The sequence below is a fragment of the Salvelinus alpinus genome, chromosome 2 (assembly GCF_045679555.1).
Source record: "Salvelinus alpinus chromosome 2, SLU_Salpinus.1, whole genome shotgun sequence".
Lineage (NCBI taxonomy): Eukaryota > Metazoa > Chordata > Actinopteri > Salmoniformes > Salmonidae > Salvelinus > Salvelinus alpinus.
In genome coordinates, this window is record NC_092087.1 from 33,466,522 (window position 1) to 33,484,804 (window position 18,283).

The 18,283-nt window shown below is 45.1% G+C and overlaps 1 protein-coding gene across 10 annotated transcripts in view; it reads right to left on the reverse strand.

The window, feature by feature from the left end:
• Positions 1-338: 338 nt before the first annotated feature.
• Positions 339-18,283, reverse strand: part of LOC139559078 (kelch domain-containing protein 8A-like) — a 76,032-nt gene continuing 58,087 nt past the window's right edge. For all 10 annotated transcript variants that reach the window (XM_071374827.1, XM_071374833.1, XM_071374785.1 and 7 more), the window contains 7 exons: positions 11,135-11,548; positions 10,730-10,940; positions 10,403-10,567; positions 9,958-10,176; positions 2,867-2,968; positions 2,612-2,760; positions 339-1,790 (listed from right to left, as the gene is read on the reverse strand). In XM_071374827.1, coding sequence (XP_071230928.1) covers positions 1,737-1,790; positions 2,612-2,760; positions 2,867-2,968; positions 9,958-10,176; positions 10,403-10,567; positions 10,730-10,940; positions 11,135-11,299 — 1,065 coding nt within the window. In that variant the 5' untranslated portion in view covers positions 11,300-11,548 and the 3' untranslated portion in view covers positions 339-1,736. The remainder of the gene's footprint in view (positions 1,791-2,611; positions 2,761-2,866; positions 2,969-9,957; positions 10,177-10,402; positions 10,568-10,729; positions 10,941-11,134; positions 11,549-18,283) is intronic.

The window sequence follows — 18,283 nt, forward strand, 5'->3', positions numbered from 1 at the left end:
TCTCCAACGTAATCGATGGTGGCATGTCGGTGTACAAGGATCTTTTTGCAAAGAAGAAAAAAGAGCGACAACAGCTGCCTATCACTATGCTCTTCTCCCGAACAAACACACCTGCACCGCGGGCTTCAGAAGAAGAGAACACTGCAGAGCGCAGTCAGGATGCAGCGGCCCAGTCTGAAGAGCAGTGAAACGGCCTACACGTGAGTCACTGTATTTGTATACATGTAATAGTTGCTAATTGTAAAAAAAAAAAGAAGTTTTCTATTTCGCGGATTTCACTTATCGCGGGTCATTTTCGGAACGTAACCCCCGCGATAAACGAGGGATTACTGTACAACTAATATATACATAGAACTCTAAGTAACAAAACAAACTGTTTTACCTTACTTTAGCCTTTACTTACTGTTAAGATCCCATCTATATTTCCTGTCGAAAACATTTAATGCAAGGCAATCAGCAAGTCTACAACAATATATGTAAAAGTTAAAAACATTGAAGACCTTTCTAAGCTTTCTAAGATAATTCTAAACCAGGGTTCTCCAACCCTGTTCCTGGAACGTTACCGTCCTGTAGGATCACTCCAACCCTGTTCCTGGAGAGCCACTGTCCTGTAGGTTTTCACTCCAACCCCAGTTCTAACTGGGTAGCCCTCCAGGAACAGGGTTGGAGTGAACCTACAGGACGGTAGCTCTCCAGGAACAGGGTTGGAGTGACAACCTACAGGACTGTAGCTCTCCAGGAACAGGGTTGGAGTGAACCTACAGGACGGTAGCTCTCCAGGAACAGGGTTGGAGTGAACCTACAGGACTGTAGCTCTCCAGAAACAGGGTTGGAGTGAACCTACAGGACGGTAGCTCTCCAGCAACAGGGTTGGAGTGAACCTACAGGACTGTAGCTCTCCAGAAACAGGGTTGGAGTGAACCTACAGGACTGTAGCTCTCCAGGAACAGGGTTGGAGTGAACCTACAGGACTGTAGCTCTCCAGGAACAGGGTTGGAGTGAACCTACAGGACTGTAGCTCTCCAGGAACAGGGTTAGAGTGAACCTACAGGACGGTAGCTCTCCAGGAACAGGGTTGGAGTGAACCTACAGGACTGTAGCTCTCCAGGAACAGGGTTGGAGTGAACCTACAGGATGGTAGCTCTCCAGAAACAGGGTTGGAGTGAACCTACAGGATGGTAGCTCTCCAGGAACAGGGTTGGAGTGAACCTACAGGACTGTAGCTCTCCAGGAACAGGGTTGGAGTGAACCTACAGGACTGTAGCTCTCCAGGAACAGGGTTGGAGTGAACCTACAGGACGGTAGCTCTCCAGGAACAGGGTTGGAGAGCCTTGCCCTAAAGGGATATCACACACACAGTGCAGAGGAATCTTCTCATTACTAAAACTCGTATATATAACTTATTTACAGAGAAAACCAGCTCCTCGTCTGTGTAGAGTATATTTGGATGCTGTGAGTCAGTATGGTTATTATTGGGATCAATTCTGTGTGTGGGATCTAATCTGTGTTTGTTTGAGTGTGTATAGACAACCCAGCAGAGAGCAATGTTCTGTGTTTGTGGCATGACTTCCCCTTCCTTACTATTCTGCTGTAGATCTTTGGAAAATATTGCACTTGTCCAAGACCAGCAGCCATTCTGAAAAGCACTGGAGCCACTGATCTTGAATAGAATGTTCCAGGAATCTTCTTGCTGTCTTCCTGCTGTCTATCATCATGTAAGGGACATGTCCTTGAGCCTACAGACACTCCTCCTCTTTCACGTACAGGATCTCATGGGCTGAACTAGGGACCTTATAGACAGACAGAGACAGATAGTCAAAAAACAAGTGTGTGTAACGGTGACGAACTCCATTCCGTACAAATCTGTGGAGGAAAGTTGAAATAACGGACCCCTCTGACACTGTACGTTAAATTGTGACGTGTTATGACGTAACGCACAGCACGCACAATGCAACTCATTCTGTGTCTTACAGCCTCTCTCCACCAGGTGTAGCGCTTCTCTCGCAGATTAAAAACAAGAAAGGGACAGGGACAGGGACAGGGACAGGGACAGGGACAGGGACAGGGTAAGTGGGGATATCTAGTCATTTTTTGCTTCATCACTTGCAAGCCATCATGACTCTCAAAGCCACTGTTAACTTCTGAAGATAACTTTAGCGGTGCCCTAAAAACCAGATTCAAATTCGACACAAACCTTCAAATAGGTATGTAATGACATATTATATAAACTCTTTATAGTGTTTTATTTACATTTTAGAGGTGATAAGTTGGACAGATCGGGTGAGAAAAGCCGTTTCCCCACACTACATATCTGTCCTTCTCACTATCACGCAATAGGTTTTGCTTCCCCACCCGCCATTTTTAAAAAGACCCGACGGAGCTCATTGCCATATGGAATCATGCGGAGATGGGCATCATGAAGGTCTCGTCATTGATTTTGTTGGAAAGGGGAGAAATTGTGCTCTACAATGGTATTGATATTACAGTTGATCTGGAAGTATTACATTTTTTGGGCGCTAAAATAAGGTCAATTGTACAGACCAGCGCGATGTACAAAAGTGAATTAGTTAACGTTATGTGTGTGACAACATGCAGAGCAATATTCCAGCACCTGGTTAACTCCTCCAACCACCAGCAGGCGGTCCCTGATGACGATGGAGGAGGCGGAGCATCGTGGCATTGCCATAGGAACCAGTCTCTCCCACTTCCTCTTCTGAGGGTGGAAGGCTTCCACCGTGTCGAGAACTGAGGGTTGGTGACCTGGGGACCACACCCAGCCATCACACGTTGTCAAGACCAACTAGGTGTCAACAAAAACACACATATACAGGCACATATACACACACATTCACACTCCCTCCCTCACCAAGTCCTCCTGCTACAACCATCCTGCCCCTGAGGAAAGCTGAGGCGAAGTCAGCCCTCTTAGTCTTCATGGCCACCGTGTCCTCTGACTTCAGCCATGACCCTGGGGGGACAGGAGAGGATGATGTTAACATTTATGTGTGCAAGTGTCAACCACTTTTTAGTGGAGGCATTGAAGTGTTGTAAAATCCACTTTGACCACTGCATAAAACATTTTTCTTTGTTCTGCCAATTCTGCAAGCTACAATTTGGTGTTCTTGAATGCTGGTGGCATCACAACTCAGTAATACTGTGCGCACCATGAATACAAATGTCCTCGCACACACACCAAACTATCAGGTCAGGGCCCAAGATATTGGAAATAAGAAGATAGAGACAATTTCACTTTGAAACCACCCAGTCGGAACATTTTAATTGCTTCAAAGGAGAAAAACAAGATATTTCCCTCCTGCAGTCTGGCAGGAGATGACCTTTGGAGTAAAATTGCATATTATTTACACTTCTACTTAGGCAAACACTTGTGCGGCTAAAGACAGTGAAACTATTTCAGAGAAACAGCAATTAGGGAGGATACACAGTACGTTTTTCAAGTACTCTTTTTAAGCTTTTATGTTGTGCCTCATCTGTCTGTAGGAAGTTAAGTATTTCTGGCATCACAATCAGCTCCACAGCTCCACAGAGAGAGACAGAGGGAGAGAGAGATTGAGAGACTACAAGAGAGAGAAACTGAACCAGCAGATAAAAGCACTGTGTTAATAAAGTGTTTTGATGCCAGCCCAGACTTGAACTTGAAAGGGAATAAGGCAGAGCACAGCTGGCGACGGGCACACTCCTCTGCCAAGGCCTTTGTTGTTGAAGTGGTGGCTGGCTGGCACTCTCAGGGGTTTCCTCTAAATAACTTTTTAAAACATATCATATTCAGCAGTAAGTAAGTTCCCTTCAGATTTAGAGTGAGGGGAACACACTAACACACTAGCAGGAAGACAGATCAGAGAGTTTAGTTGCTCTACTACAGATAGCTAAACTAGCAGGGACTGGAGATATTATAGTAAGTGGTGCAGTTAATGTACAGCACCAGTCAAACGTTTAGATACACCTACTTATTCAAGGGTTTTTCTTCATGTTTTACTATTTTCTACATGGTAGAATAATAGTGAAGACATCAAAACTATGAAATAACACATATGGAATCATGTAGTAACCAAAAAAGTGTTAAACAAGATTCTTCAAGGTCGCCAGTCTTTGCCTTGATGACAACTTTGCACACTCATTCTCTCAACCAGCTTCATGAGGTAGTCACCTAGAATGCATTTCAATAACAGGTATTTCTTGTTAAAAGTTAAATAGTGGAATTTCTTCCCTTCTTAATGCATTTGAGCCAATCAGTTGTGTTGTGACAAGGTAGGGTTGGTATACAGAAGATAGCCCTATTTGGTAAAAGACCAAGTCCATATTATGGCAAGAACAGCTCAAATAAGCAAAGAGAAATGGCCGTCCATCATTACTTTAAGACATGAAGGTCAGTCAATACGGAAAATGCCAAGAACTTTGAAAGTTTCTACAAGTGCAGTCGCAAAAACAATCAAGCACTATGATGAAACTGGCTCTCATGAGGAACGCCACAGGAAAGGAAGACCCAGAGTTACCTCTGCTGCAGAAGATAAGTTCATTAGAGTTAACTGCACTTCAGATTGCAGCGCAAATAAATGCTTCACAGAGTTCAAGTAATAGACACACCTCAACATCAACAGTTCAGAGGAGACTGCATGAATCAGGCCTTCATGGTCAAATTTCTGCAAAGAAACCACTACTAAAGGACACCAATAATAAATAGAGACTTGCTTGGGCCAAGAAACACAAGCAATGGACATTAGACCGGTGGAAATCTGTCCTTTGGTCTAATGAGTCCAAATTTGAGATTTTTGGTTCCAACCGCCGTGTCTTTGTGAGATGCAGAGTAGGTGAACAGATTATCTCTGCATGTGTGGTTTCCACCGTGAAGCATGAAGGAGGAGGTGTGATGGTGTGGAGGTGCTTTGCTGGTGACACTGTCTGTGATTTATTTAGAATTCAAGGCACACTTAACCAGCATGGCTACCACAGCCTTCTGGAGCGATATACCATCTCATCTTGTATGCCCTAGTGGGACTATCATTTGTTTTTCAACAGGACAATGACCCAATACCTCCAGGCAGTGTAAGGGCTATTTGACCAAGGAGAGTGATGGAGTGCTGCATCAGATGACCTGGCCTCCACAATCACCTGACCTCAACCCAATTGAAATGGGTTGGACCGCAGAGTGAAGGAAAATCAGCCAACAAGTGCTCAGCATATGTGGGAAAAGCATTCCAGGTGAAGCTGGTTGAGAGAATGCCAAGAGTGTGAAACGTTGTCATCAAGGCAAAGTGTGGCTACTTTGAAGAATCTCAAATTTAAAATATATTTGGAATTGTTGAACACTTTTTTTGTTACTACATGATTCCATATGGTATTTCATAGTTTTCATGTCTTAAGTGTTATTCTACAATATAGAAAATAGTAAAAATAAAGAAAAACCCTGGAATGAGCAGGTGTGTCCAAACATTTGACTGGTACTGTATGTGCTGGGCCATATGGGAGTGTGTATGGGTGTGATGTGTTTTCTACAATTCTGTAGAGAGTCTTTGGTAGTCAGGGGTTCCCTTTCAGTCAGTCAACTTCGGGTACAACATACAATGGGCAGTCGCACTCTTGCAACTTCGGTTGAAGGATCTACAATCACGCCTGACAAGACCAATGAAATCCGCACCTCGCTGGAAGGCTCGCCTTTCACAGGTGATAATCATGAGGCTCGGATTCATTACTTCAAGCCCCCAGTCATGCGGTTATAGCATTTCTCTGAAAGATACAAACAATCTATGTGTAGTTTGTCTCGGCTTGTAGCACGCTCAGGTGGCCCCTCGCTCCAACCAGTCTGTGGGCACATTGCCACGTACTGCGTACAAACTCCCTTGAGGAAGCTTGGAATTACAGATGGCAACTTTCCTTTCCTGGATGCTGGTACCTTGGCTGGGACCAAGGTGCAGAAAGCAGGAGATGGATTGGCTGGACGGAGCAAATGTCTTGTCTGCATTGGAATGGGGTATGCGGTGGCTGCCTGAGCCCAACCCATCTCCTGTGTGCTCTGTCACCGGTTAGGGGAGGCTACTCGAAGAGAGAGGGCGGCCAGATCTGGTGCTACGTGGACTTTCGAGACCTGGCTAGCTAAACGAGTACTGCATAGGCAAGCTAGCTATTACCAGCTATTACTGCCTCCTCATGATGGAGTTGCTGGGGCAGCTCTCTTGTTTAGTATACGTTGTGTTAAGTTGCTTGGTTATTCTAAACGGACTGTGCTGTGGTCAAAAAGGTTAGCTAGCCTATCTTATGCTAAAAAGCCTCCTGGCTAACTTTGGCTAGCATTCTTAACTTCCAGGAGTGAAACTCACTAGCTTTCCCTCTGCGTTATGGAAACACAAAGTTCCTTGAGTTGGAGGGAGTGAAGGAAACGGGGTTTGGGTGCATCTCAGATGAAAAAGCAGCCTCCCGAGCACTTGGCTGGGGTAACCCCCAAAGCGGGAGGCCTTGGCACGGGTTTGAGTGACCAGTGCGCCCCTCCACCAAAACATTACTGTGACAACAGTGCCCCATGTTTGGCAAACGGGGTATTACGTCAGCCGTTGCCGAAGCCCCCTGTGCTGTAAAGAGGCCAGGCTTTATGCAGGCTATACAGTCTCACGGAAGCACAACGTATGTTGGAAGCTTGGCCATGTTTAATGCTGCCCCCTTTGTTACCCCGCCTTCCACAGTATTCACAGCGTTCAAGGGGAATATCAATCTCCCCAGGGTGAGTGACAAGATGGGACACTGTCCACAAGGGGGCGCCCCTCCCCCATAGGTGGCTCATTACTGTGATTAATTGCTGATTCCTGTCTGTAGCTCACTAGTCCCTATGAGGTGTCTAGTGATACAGGTTATGGGCTCTGTAGGCGTTTAGTTGTTGGTAGCGGAGTCGCGGGAACGAGGAGGGTTGGACACGACCGTGCTATTATCCCACACACTGGGGTCTCTGGGGTTCATATGAGCCCCCAAATGAGCTGTCTGTTAAAATAGAAAGGGTCACTGTTTCAGAGCTGTCTGTCCCATTCCCAGCTAGGTTACAAGGCGCTTTGTCGCCAATACCTATGACTGGTCGGTAGGGTAACCTCCATGATAATGTTTTTTTTCTGGGTCTATTTTTAATGCATGCGGTCCAGCGCTGGGTGCCAACCGGTTACCGGCAAGCATCTTACCGCCTAAACCAATGAGGGTATGTCACTGGTCACAGGACCCAGAGTGGGCCGATCGGTAGGCAAACCTTGGCACATAAACACCGTTTTTTCAACAGAGTTCCACAGTGTTCACCATTGTTTGAAGTGTTTCCTCCTGTATGTGAGTTAGATGAAAAGTCTTCCTTCTCCAAGTTCAGACACACGGCCGTCAAGAGTGGTGCGAATGGAAGAAGAACCAATCTCTCCCAGTCACTTCAGATAACACTTCACAGGATTATCACTGTCTGCTCCAACCAATGGCTGGCATGCGCAGTGTCGCCCTGGATCATGTGAAACAGTGATGTCAGGGTACAGGCTACAATTGGTTGTGCGTCCCCCACACTTCTGCAGCGTCGTCATGTCGACTGTTCCCGAGGCCTCAGTGCCCGTTTTGAGGGAGGAAATATCCTCCATCTCCAGAAGCAGGCAATCTGAGTGGTTCCTGTGTCGAAGATATGGGACTGCTGGTACTCCTGGTTACAAAAAGGGGACTTTGTGTCTCATTCTAGAGAATGTGCCCTCAACAAGCATCTCCAGAATCTACAAACAGAATGTTCACGAGCCGCCGGCTATTACAGCGATTGACTGATGGGAGCTACTGTCCCGTATTCAGTCTCTAGGCTTCATAAGAAACTAGAAAAAGAGCTGTCTGACTCAGTGCATTCTGTTTCTGGGTCTCGAGCTAGACTCACGGACGGTGTTCGGGTTCCGGCTCTGCTTAGCCAAATTTTGTCTGGGTCACAGGGCGTTTTCACCAGTGCCTGCTGGGGATGATGGCTTCTGTGATGGAAGTTGTTCCTATGGGCCTAATCTGATGACTAGGGGTTTACCTCTGAAAGTTATTGCTACCATTCAGTCTGCAAGGACGCCCTCCACGAGAGGGCTGTATGCGTATAAGTGACAAGCGTTTGAGCTCTGGTGCCAAGATAAAGGACTTTTCACTGCTCTGAGGGGCATACTTATGTTCTTATAGGGGCTTTACAAGCATTCTCCACTTTAAAAGTGTACATGTCCGCTGTATCGGCGTGTCATGTGGGAATTGATGGAACCTCACCGGGGGCTCACCCCCTGGTGGTGTGGTTCCTGAAAGGTGTACGTCGTCTCGGTATTGTGTGTAGATTGATGAGGGAAAAAAATCAAATGAATCCATTTTAAAATAAGGCTGTAACGTAACAAAATGTGGGAAAAGTATAGGGGTCTGAAGAGCAACTGAGGTTACATGCCCTGTGTTCGGTGCTTTACGCAGGTACATTGAACAGACACAGGATATCCGGTTATGTGATCAACGTTTTGTCTGTTTTGCTAATCCAGCTCGCGGCAGGGCACTCTCTAAACAGCGCCTCTCCCACTGGATTATGGATATCTTTTGTGAGGTTTTATCTCTTGGATGTCACTTCTCCCAGTATAGCTGTTCTTACGGCTGGGACAGGGGAAAGTCACGAGGCAGCGCGCCATGTGCTCAACACCCAGACTGATGCATCTGGCGGGGTCAGTTCAGTTCTGCCATGTGCCGTTTAATTTAGTATCCTTTGGGGTCAGCTTGGTACGTGATTATATTTCTCCATAGTACAGCGTTTCTCAAACTTAGACCTGGGCACTGGGTGCTGATTTTTTTTGCTATTTTGCACACTGATTTTCAGTCAACATTCTCTAAAGACATTAAAGAATGGATAAGTATAGCAATGACTGCGATACAGGGTATAATATCCCAGATTCTCTGTGTGTGAGTTGTAGACTCTGTGGGGAAAGGAAGATAATAAAGCAATCTGTTTCTGAATCCTGTAATTTAAACATCTCCCTCCTAGCTATAGCTGGTCTCCCATCTCATCTCCACTTAGATTAGATTGGGGGGGTGTGAATGGGTCTTATTGTTTACTGTGTGTGTGTGTGTGTGTGTGTGTGTGTGTGTGTGTGTGTGTGTGTGTGTGTGTGTGTGTGTGAGGAGGGTAGAGTAAATGAATGTATAATATATCTGGAGTAAAACACAGACAGGCAGACGGCCACACCGACATTCTCACTGAGGTGTTAGATTAATATTCAGACTCCTACTGCTCCTTTCATTTGGCTTCGTTTGGGAAAAATACAAAAATACAAATGCGTGACAAAATACCCTCCTGTCTGAAATTACTTATCGATGTTTTTTAAACTGGGTATGGATCTCGTTGTTTTCTTCCTGGTCTCTTCTCAATTTGATATTTTGTTATTCAGAGATTTCTTTATGTGAGACGAAAAATAAGTCATTTTTTCCCAGGAATATGAGATGTGTGTGTGCAGCATGCAGCCAGCAGGGACAAGCTTTTTACATTTAGAGAATGATTTTTCTTTGGGGAGAAATTCAATAAGATGACTGTCTGACAGGCACCTTTAAAATTAATAGGAGACACTATCAGTATAATACACACACACACACACACACACACACACACACACACACACACACACACACACACACACACACACACACACACACACACACACACACACACACACACACACACACACACACACACACACACACACACACACACACACACACACACACACACAGGATTAAACATAACAGGACTAAACCATGTAATTGTGTTGTAAATTCTACATGTAGAGAGTGATGTCTTTCTCCTAACTCTCTCTCAGATTTGCAGTGTGGCTTTTAAAATAGAATAGAGTAGAATAGTAGTGGAATAGGACTTTATTGTCTTCCTGGAGAAGGAAATCAGTGCACTTACATGTGTGTTTGTGTGTGTGTGTTCTTGGTGGTTTATACCCTGGTTAGTATCAAAGATGTTGACGTTCTTGGTGAATTTGGAGCTCTGGTGGCCTCCTCCCTTCCTCAGCCCCCCCAGCAGACACAGCCTCCCCAAACTGTCCCAGAACATGCCCCCGTACGAACGTTTGCACGGCATGTTGGGTAGTGTAGTCCAGGAGCGTGTCTCTGAGTCGTATACCTCGAAGACCTTCAACGTGCGTTTACACTGACGCCCACCTAGAGAGAACACACACACTTAGTATACTCTGCGGGCGCTGATGATGTGGACGTCAATTAAGGCAGCCCCCCGCACCTCTCTGATTCAGAGGGGTTGGGTTAAATGAGGAAGACACATTTCGGTTGAATGCATTCAGTTGTGCAACTGACTAGGTATCGCCTTTCCTCCTTCCCATTACACATGCAAACTTTCAAACATGCACACACACACACACCCTTTCCCTACCTGCCACGTAGATCTTGTTGCCCAGCAGGTGTGCGGTAGCGTCATACCGCGGTGTGGGCATAGGGGGCAGTAGTGCCCACACGTCCTTCCTCATGTCATACTGCTGCAGTATACTACGGGGGAGCAGGTCTGCACCCATACCCCCTACAGCCAACGCACGTCCATCTACAGAGAGGTGAGAGAGAGACAGAGAGACAAAGACAGAGAGAGGGGGGTCGAGAGAGAGGAGGGAGGGCAGGAGGTAAAAACTGAGCCAAAAACATGTTTCTGGTCATGTATAGAATGTGCAACTAACTATGAACAGTGAGTAACCCCCACCCTACACACCTTTCACAATGATGGCCACCCCCATCAGTGCTTCTCTGAGGGCGCTCCTCTTCCTCCACCTCCCCTCCTCTGTGTTGTACACCTCTACCACCTTCAGAGGGCGCTGGTCATCCCCTACACCGCCCACCACCAGGATCTGCTTGCCCAGCACCGCCACGGCCGTACCCGCCCGAGGGGTGGGCATGGGGGGAAGGCTCAGCCACCGATCCCCCTGATAACAACAATCAATAAAGTGTAATTACATGGTTGTTTAGTCCTGTTATGTTTGAACTGTGTGTTCTTTGTTTAATTCTGTGTGTGTGTGTGTGTGTGTGTGTGTGTGTGTGTGTGTGTGTGTGTGTGTGTGTGTGTGTGTGTGTGTGTGTGTGTGTGTGTGTGTGTGTGTGTGTGTGTGCGCCAACCTACCTCTGGAGAGTAGAGTTCTAGGGCTGGGGAGGGCCTCCCTGCAGCATCACAGCCCCCCAGCATGTACATCTGCCCCCCCACCTCTGCCAGGGAGTGGTAGACACGCCCGCTGGGCAGCCGTGCCAGGCTCTGCCAGTGAAACTCATGGGCCGAGGGCACAGACATCTCTATCTCAGCCCAGGGAAGGGAAGGGTTGCTGGGGGAGAGGTGAGGGTGAAGTGGGTCCAGGGAACCAGAGGGAGATGGACAGGGTTAGCACCCCGGGGTATAGAGCCGTGTCTTGGGGAAGAGCTAAGAAAGTGATGTTGTCAGGAGATCCAGTGACCCAGGTGGAAAGATAGGAGGTAAAGCAAGGTCCGCAAAGCTCAGGCAGAGGCTCTTCCACTGGAGTTGACAACTGGCTCAGACTGGGTCCTGCAGGAAATGAGAGAGAAGGATGGTTAGTATGGAACAGGAAGAACATAAAGAGTCCTTATCTAATTTCCCACTGACTCATAATATGGTCATTGAGCAGATGCTTCTAATCAAAGCAACCTACAGCCAGTGGCGATCTGTCATTCACTTGTTTTTTGGCTTGCCTGTTTTGCATGTTATTTTGGCATTAATACGAGTCACATATCAGTTTGCAAACAATGTAAAAAAATGTATATATAATTGAGTTAATAAAGCCGCATACAAACATGGTCTCTTTGTTGTTTTCTTGAGTAAGGCAGCTCCAAATTGCAGGTGTTTTATCCTAGCTCTGTGCTTTCTATGGTGGTGGGGCAAGCCAGCAGAAAATACGGAGCGTTGCGCCGTGATTGGCTCAGTGTTCTGTCACTCATGGGGACACTACGTCACCGCCAACTCTAAGGGTAGAGCTATAAAATTCTAGCCCCTTGGGTGCTGCCATAGAGTTACATTAGAAGTGCCCATCCAAGAAGGCTCAAGGTCATTGGCCACAGATAAAATGATGCCAAATCACGTTATATGTACAGTAGCTTTGATTGAACTGATCATGTCAACATCATACTTTCAAAATCTTAGCAGTCATCATCATGAATCAAGTCGACAATCTACTGGCAAATCCTTTCTAATCCTTGTCATATGAAGAGAAATAATGAAGAGAAATTATAGATAAAACGTATCGGTGCTCATCGGCCATTGGACATCAACATTACACAACAAGTTGGAAATCGCAAATTCAACAATGAGTGGTTTGGAAGGAATCTGCAAGCATTGCATAGCAATCACTAGCCTGCTATTCAGTGGAGTGGCTGTGTGGTCCCAAATCTGGGATTTAGGGGCTCTTTTCCAAGTTTAAAATGATAAACATTCAACATTACCCATCCTGTCAATGAAGCATGATTTGTGCTGCGCTCAAAACAACTGTTAACTCGGAACTGTGAAAACTTGACTTCAGTGAGTTCAAGACAACTGGAAAGTCCGGAATAAACAGCTCCGACTGGGAAAATACGTTTTGAACGGTCATCCAACTCGGAAATATAAATCCGGCCTCTTTCTAGAGCTACGACCTAAAGATCAATGACGTCATCACGATTCGCCTTGTTTTTTTTCAGAGTTCCCAGTTTTTTTTAAAGCACCATAAATCCAAAGAATGCCAGACTCTAATGACTAAATTTGTCCACGAAGGACCGCTGCGCCACCTTCCTGTTCAAGTGAGCACAGCAAAACAAGGTAAGTCCAAAAATGTATTGAATGCTGCAGCATAAATTATGTAATATGCCAGGGAGATATGTATACTGTAGCTAAGAAAGTAATACTACGTGTATGTTGTGTAGTAAGATGTTAGTAGCCCATGTGCCTCACCCTAATCATTTGGTCTATTTACCCCTCTTAATTTCACCTACTTTTCTGACTTGGTGGTGCACATGTAGCCTATAACCTGTTTTAGAGAAATGTAATCATTGAATATTGTAAGAGCTTTCATTGTCTGCTTATATACCCCCTTTATTTATCCTACGGTTCTGACTTGGTATACAGGGAGAACACTGTAAGAACGGCCCATGTTCTGAATTCTGTCGCTTTCCATTTCAAAAGTGCTAAACAAATAGTTATATTGACTACGTCCGTCCTAGCTCACTCATTAATGTCTTTACGGATTGCCTCTTATCCGCTTGTCGTCCCCTTATGCCATAGTTTGTACATCTCAGTTGTCATTAGAAACCACATTTATTTAAGCAAGTCAGCCATATCAGCTATGTTTTTTTAAGAGGAAGTAAATGAGGCTGAATGAACTGTTTCGCTGCCAGACAAGGCTGCTGTTGGGACAGCTTTATGTAGGCCCTAACAGTTTGTGGGCACCGTTTATCACCGTTATAGTGCAATTAATGTATTGTTTAGTGTTGTGTTGTGGCTTTGCTGGCATGCATCCCACTTGTTATTTTTTTGGCCCCACCAACATTTCCATGCTAAAATTGCCACTGCCTACAGCTATTTACCTTTGAATAGATTGGATGTTCACTCAAACATAATTGGTCACTCAAACACAATTGACTTACTTCAGTACAAATTTGTGTGGGTTTGGCACATTCAACAACGGAAGTTTAGTTCGTCTCTCCATCCATTTTCACTGTTTGACCACAATGCACTATATTCCCTAAAGAGTTCCCACTACTGTCAAAGTGTGTATATGCAGTAGACAGATTCTTTGTCTCTCTGTCTCTCCCTCATCCCTCCTTCTGTCTTTGTCTGCTCACGCCCTCTCTCTCTCTCTCTCTCTCTCTCTCTCTCTCTCTCTCTCTCTCTCTCTCTCTCTCTCTCTCTCTCTCTCTCTCTCTCTCTCTCTCTCTCTCTCTCTCTCTCTCTCTCTCTCTCTCTCTCTCTCTCTCTCTCTCTCTCTCTCTCGTCAGGCTGTCATACCTTTCTTCCAATCGCAAACAGACAAATAAAAGGAAGAGAGAGAATAAAGAGAGACACTTCTTTAGAATATTTTTTATTCTCTTTGGAACATTTGAGTGCAGGGATGGGTTACCATAGAAACAGTGACATGTTTTGTTGTGAGGGTACAGAGTTCCACCCAGTCAGTATATTGTTTGGTTTGGTTTTAATAATGGATTAAAGAAAAGCATAACAGCAAATAAAAGCTGTGGTGTTTTTCTCCACTATGACCCAGGCAGGCAGAGTCTTGTTAGCGAGGCAGGATTGCTTTCTCCTGTTGTGCCTTGCAGAGCATATTAATTGCAATCTGTAACCGATTTTGCTTCACCACATCTTTCTTTAATTAACTGCTTGAACATTTTGAGATCAACAGAAGTTCCACCAGCACCCACGTAAGTCGTTCACAATCAGCATGCATCTCTTTCCAAACTTTTAATTAGTTAGTCTCCCTCGGCTCGTTCCCTTTATATCCACAAATTGGCCCCTCGTACAGCAGTGCTTACAGCAGGTACAGCAGTTCCAACAACAGTGGTCATGCTGGGTTGGGTTTATATAAACGGACACCCAGGAGAGCCACTCAATGCTAGGGCCGTAAAACTGCTGCTCTAACGTTGTCATCAAATCCAATTCAATGCAGTACAAACACAGTACAATACGGCTTTATTCCACTCATACAAGGCTGTCCACACTAAGGTGGATGATTCACTGACTCCCAACACAGTACAATAGCGGTGCTGGCCCCATGAGACCCAGTCCCAGACAGAGACGAGATCCAGATATAAACAAACCTACCTTAGAACTGTTCATGTAGTACCTTTTAATACACTACTCCTGACTGCAGTTCTACACTAGTGTTTTACCAGCCTGGGGACTTGCTATACAGCAGTATACTGCTTACGCTATTATTCTTTGTTTACAGAGTTACAGCACAGTACAGTGCAAGAAGGTAGTCTATCACAGCGTCATACCACCCTGCAGGCTACCATTACTGCTTAGAACTATTTGAAGACCCAGAGCAAGAGAAACATTCTCTCGACAGGGCCAAATATAGGAATTAGAAAATCTCATGCTCATGTTTCATCACTACAAAAGCTGTATCAAGGAATGTCAGTGTTCGTCTATTCCCTCTCACTCGGTTCCGCCTGCATTCATTAGTATCCGCAATGCTCTCCTGCTTTCTGATAATAGAAAATGTGTTTTCAATGAAAACGATGACAAGAACAACAACCTAGATGTTTGGTTTAAATGTCTCCACTGTTAGCTTGAGGCAATAACTTTCAATACTTGTTGTTGTACAGTATGTATGTTCACACACAGAAACACACTGACTTACTTTGACAGCCACGGACTTTCAGCTACATCTTCCCATTTGTATCAGCAGCGGACACACAAACAGCAAACCAATAACAATGAGAAATGCATCTCTTGGAGCTACTGTACCCAATGAAGGGCAGTGGTCACCAACCCTGTTCCTGGACACCTACAGGGTGTGCAGGCTTTTGTTACAGCCCATCACTAACACACAGCAATTCAGCTAATCAAGGCCCTGCAGTTGATTAGTAGAATCAGGCGTGTTAGTGGTGCTAGATTAAAGGACCAAGGTTGGACCAGCTGATATAAGGCTGTTGGCTGAGGCCAGGCCACTAAGTGATTATCCACATGACTAATTATATCTAACAGCTCATTTTCTCTCTCTCACTCAGGGGGTTTGACCTGATGAGCCTTGGGTCAATACACAATGGCAATGATGAGAGGAGGCCAAGTCAGCTCTCTCTATCTCTGTCTCTCTCTCTCTCTCTCTGCTGTTTATACAGTAACTTACTGGCAGCCAGTTACCTGTAAATTACTGTAAAAAATGTATGGTAACTTAATATACTTTCTTACAGTTATAGTTACTTACAGGTAACTGGCTGCTAGTAAACACAACAGGATATTTGTTTTTGCAATGTAGAATCAGGCGCTGTCTGTCTCGCCCTCCTGGCATCGCACGTGTGTTTGTGTATGTGTGTGTGTCTGTGTGCTGTCTGTGTGTGAGTAAATGTGCTCTCTCGCTCGCATGCTTTTCGGTAAACAGCTGCTGTAAAAGCAGACCAATCGTTTCCATAGCAACCCAGCAGCATGCATACAGGCAGCACAAGCGGCTGCAAGGCGGAATGACCAAGAGGTGATGATGTCACAATGAGAGCTGAGAATATCAAAAGCTGAGACAGAATGACACCCTATCTGCCAAATAACAGACCACTGTAGACTAGAACATGTCCCTATAAATGAATATAAGGCCCGACACCCGTACAAACAATAAGCTAATATTCCTTTTTAATTATAAGATAGGTGCATTTGTCCTATTTCACACATATACAAGTGTGTATTATAAGCATGTGAATTGTATATTATTTTTGCATATCATATACCCCCTGTTGCACCCTCAGAGAGTGAGGTCAAGGCCAGGGATCAGCCATTATTGACAGCAACCCTGGAGCAATTAGGGTTATGTGCTTTTAGTTTTTATGCGCATAAAATGTGGATAAAAATCTCCAAACGTCCTTGTGTAATTGATTTGTATATAAATGCAGTATGTATAGTGTAATGGTTGTTTATTGATTTGTTCATGCAGGGCTCATCTGTGAAAGAGACTGTGGTGTCAGCATGACTCCCTGCTCTGTTATTCAGACCATTGGACTGTATACTCAATCAGACATACTGCTTTTAAAATGCTAGTAAAACTAAGTGCATGCTCTTCAACCGATTGCTGCCCGCACCCTCGCGCCCGACTAGCATCACTGCTCTGGACGGTTCTGACCTAGAATATGTGGACAACTACAAATACCTAGGTCTCTGGTTAGACTGTAAACTCTCCTTCTAGACTCACATTAAGCATCTCCAATCCAAAATTAAATCTAGAATCGGCTTCCTATTTCACAACAAAGCCTCCTTCACTCATGCCGCCAAACATACCCTCGTAAAACTGACTATCCTACCAATCCTTGACTTCCGCGATGTCATTTACAAAATAGCCCCAACACTCTACTCAGCAAACTGGATGTAGTCTATCACAGTGCCATCCGTTTTATCACCAAAGCCACATATACTACTCACCACTGCGACCTCTATGCTCTCGTTGGCTGGCCCTCACTACATATCTGTCGCCAAACCCACTGGCTCCAGGTCATCTATAAGTCTTTGCTAGGTAAAGCCCCGCCTTATCTCAGCTCACTGGTCACCATAGCAACACCCACCCGTAGCACGCGCTCCAGCAGGTACATTGCACTGGTCATCCCCAAAGCCAACACTTCCTTTGGCCTCCTTTCCTTCCAGTTCTCTGCTACCAATGACTGGAACGAATTACAAAAATCTCTGAAGCTGGAGTCTTATATCTCCTTCTCTAACTTTAAGCATCAGCTGTCTGAGCAGCTTACCGATCACTGTACCTGTACACAGCCAATCTGTGAATAGCACACCCGACTACCTCATCCCCATATTATTACTTACCCTCTTGCTCTTTGCACCCCAGTATCTCTACTGGCACATCATCATCTGCACATATATCACTCCAGTATTAATGCTAAATTGTAATTATTTTTGCCTCTATGGCCTATTTATTGCCCACCTCCCTACTCTTCTACATTTACACACACTGTACATAGATCTTTCTATTTTTCTTTTGCGTTATTGACTGTACGTTTGTTTATGTGTAACTCTGTGTTGTTTTTGTCGCACTGCTATGCTTTATCTTGGCCAGGTCGCAGTTGTAAATGAGAACTTGTTTTCAACTGGCCTACCTGGTTAAATAAAGGTGAAATAAAAAAAAATAATAATAATAAACACTGCAGGCTTACTGCACTGTACATTACTCCTGCAAACACACACATACACACTTGGACACACACACAGACACTCAGTCAGTACACTGGCTGCTGGGTGGGAGAACCATTAGAAATGCCAATGTGGCAGCCTGGAAAAGGCATGAGCGCAGAAAGAGAGAGGGCAAAGAGCGAGAGTAAAGCGAGTGGGAAAGAAGGAAAGAGAGACGAGGGGAGTATTTAGTAGGAGTGGGATAAAAGAGGGAGTATTAAGGTAGATAATGAGAGTGAGATGACTGAGAGAGCAATAAAGGGATGGAAGAACAAGTAGAGGTATTGATGGTAGTTCTATTACAGAGGGGAGCCAGGGACACAGTACCCCCTATAGGATTTTATACTTAATTACTACTACTGTGTGTATGTGAGTGTGTGTGTGTCTGTGTGTGTATGTGAGTGTGTGTGTTTTTAT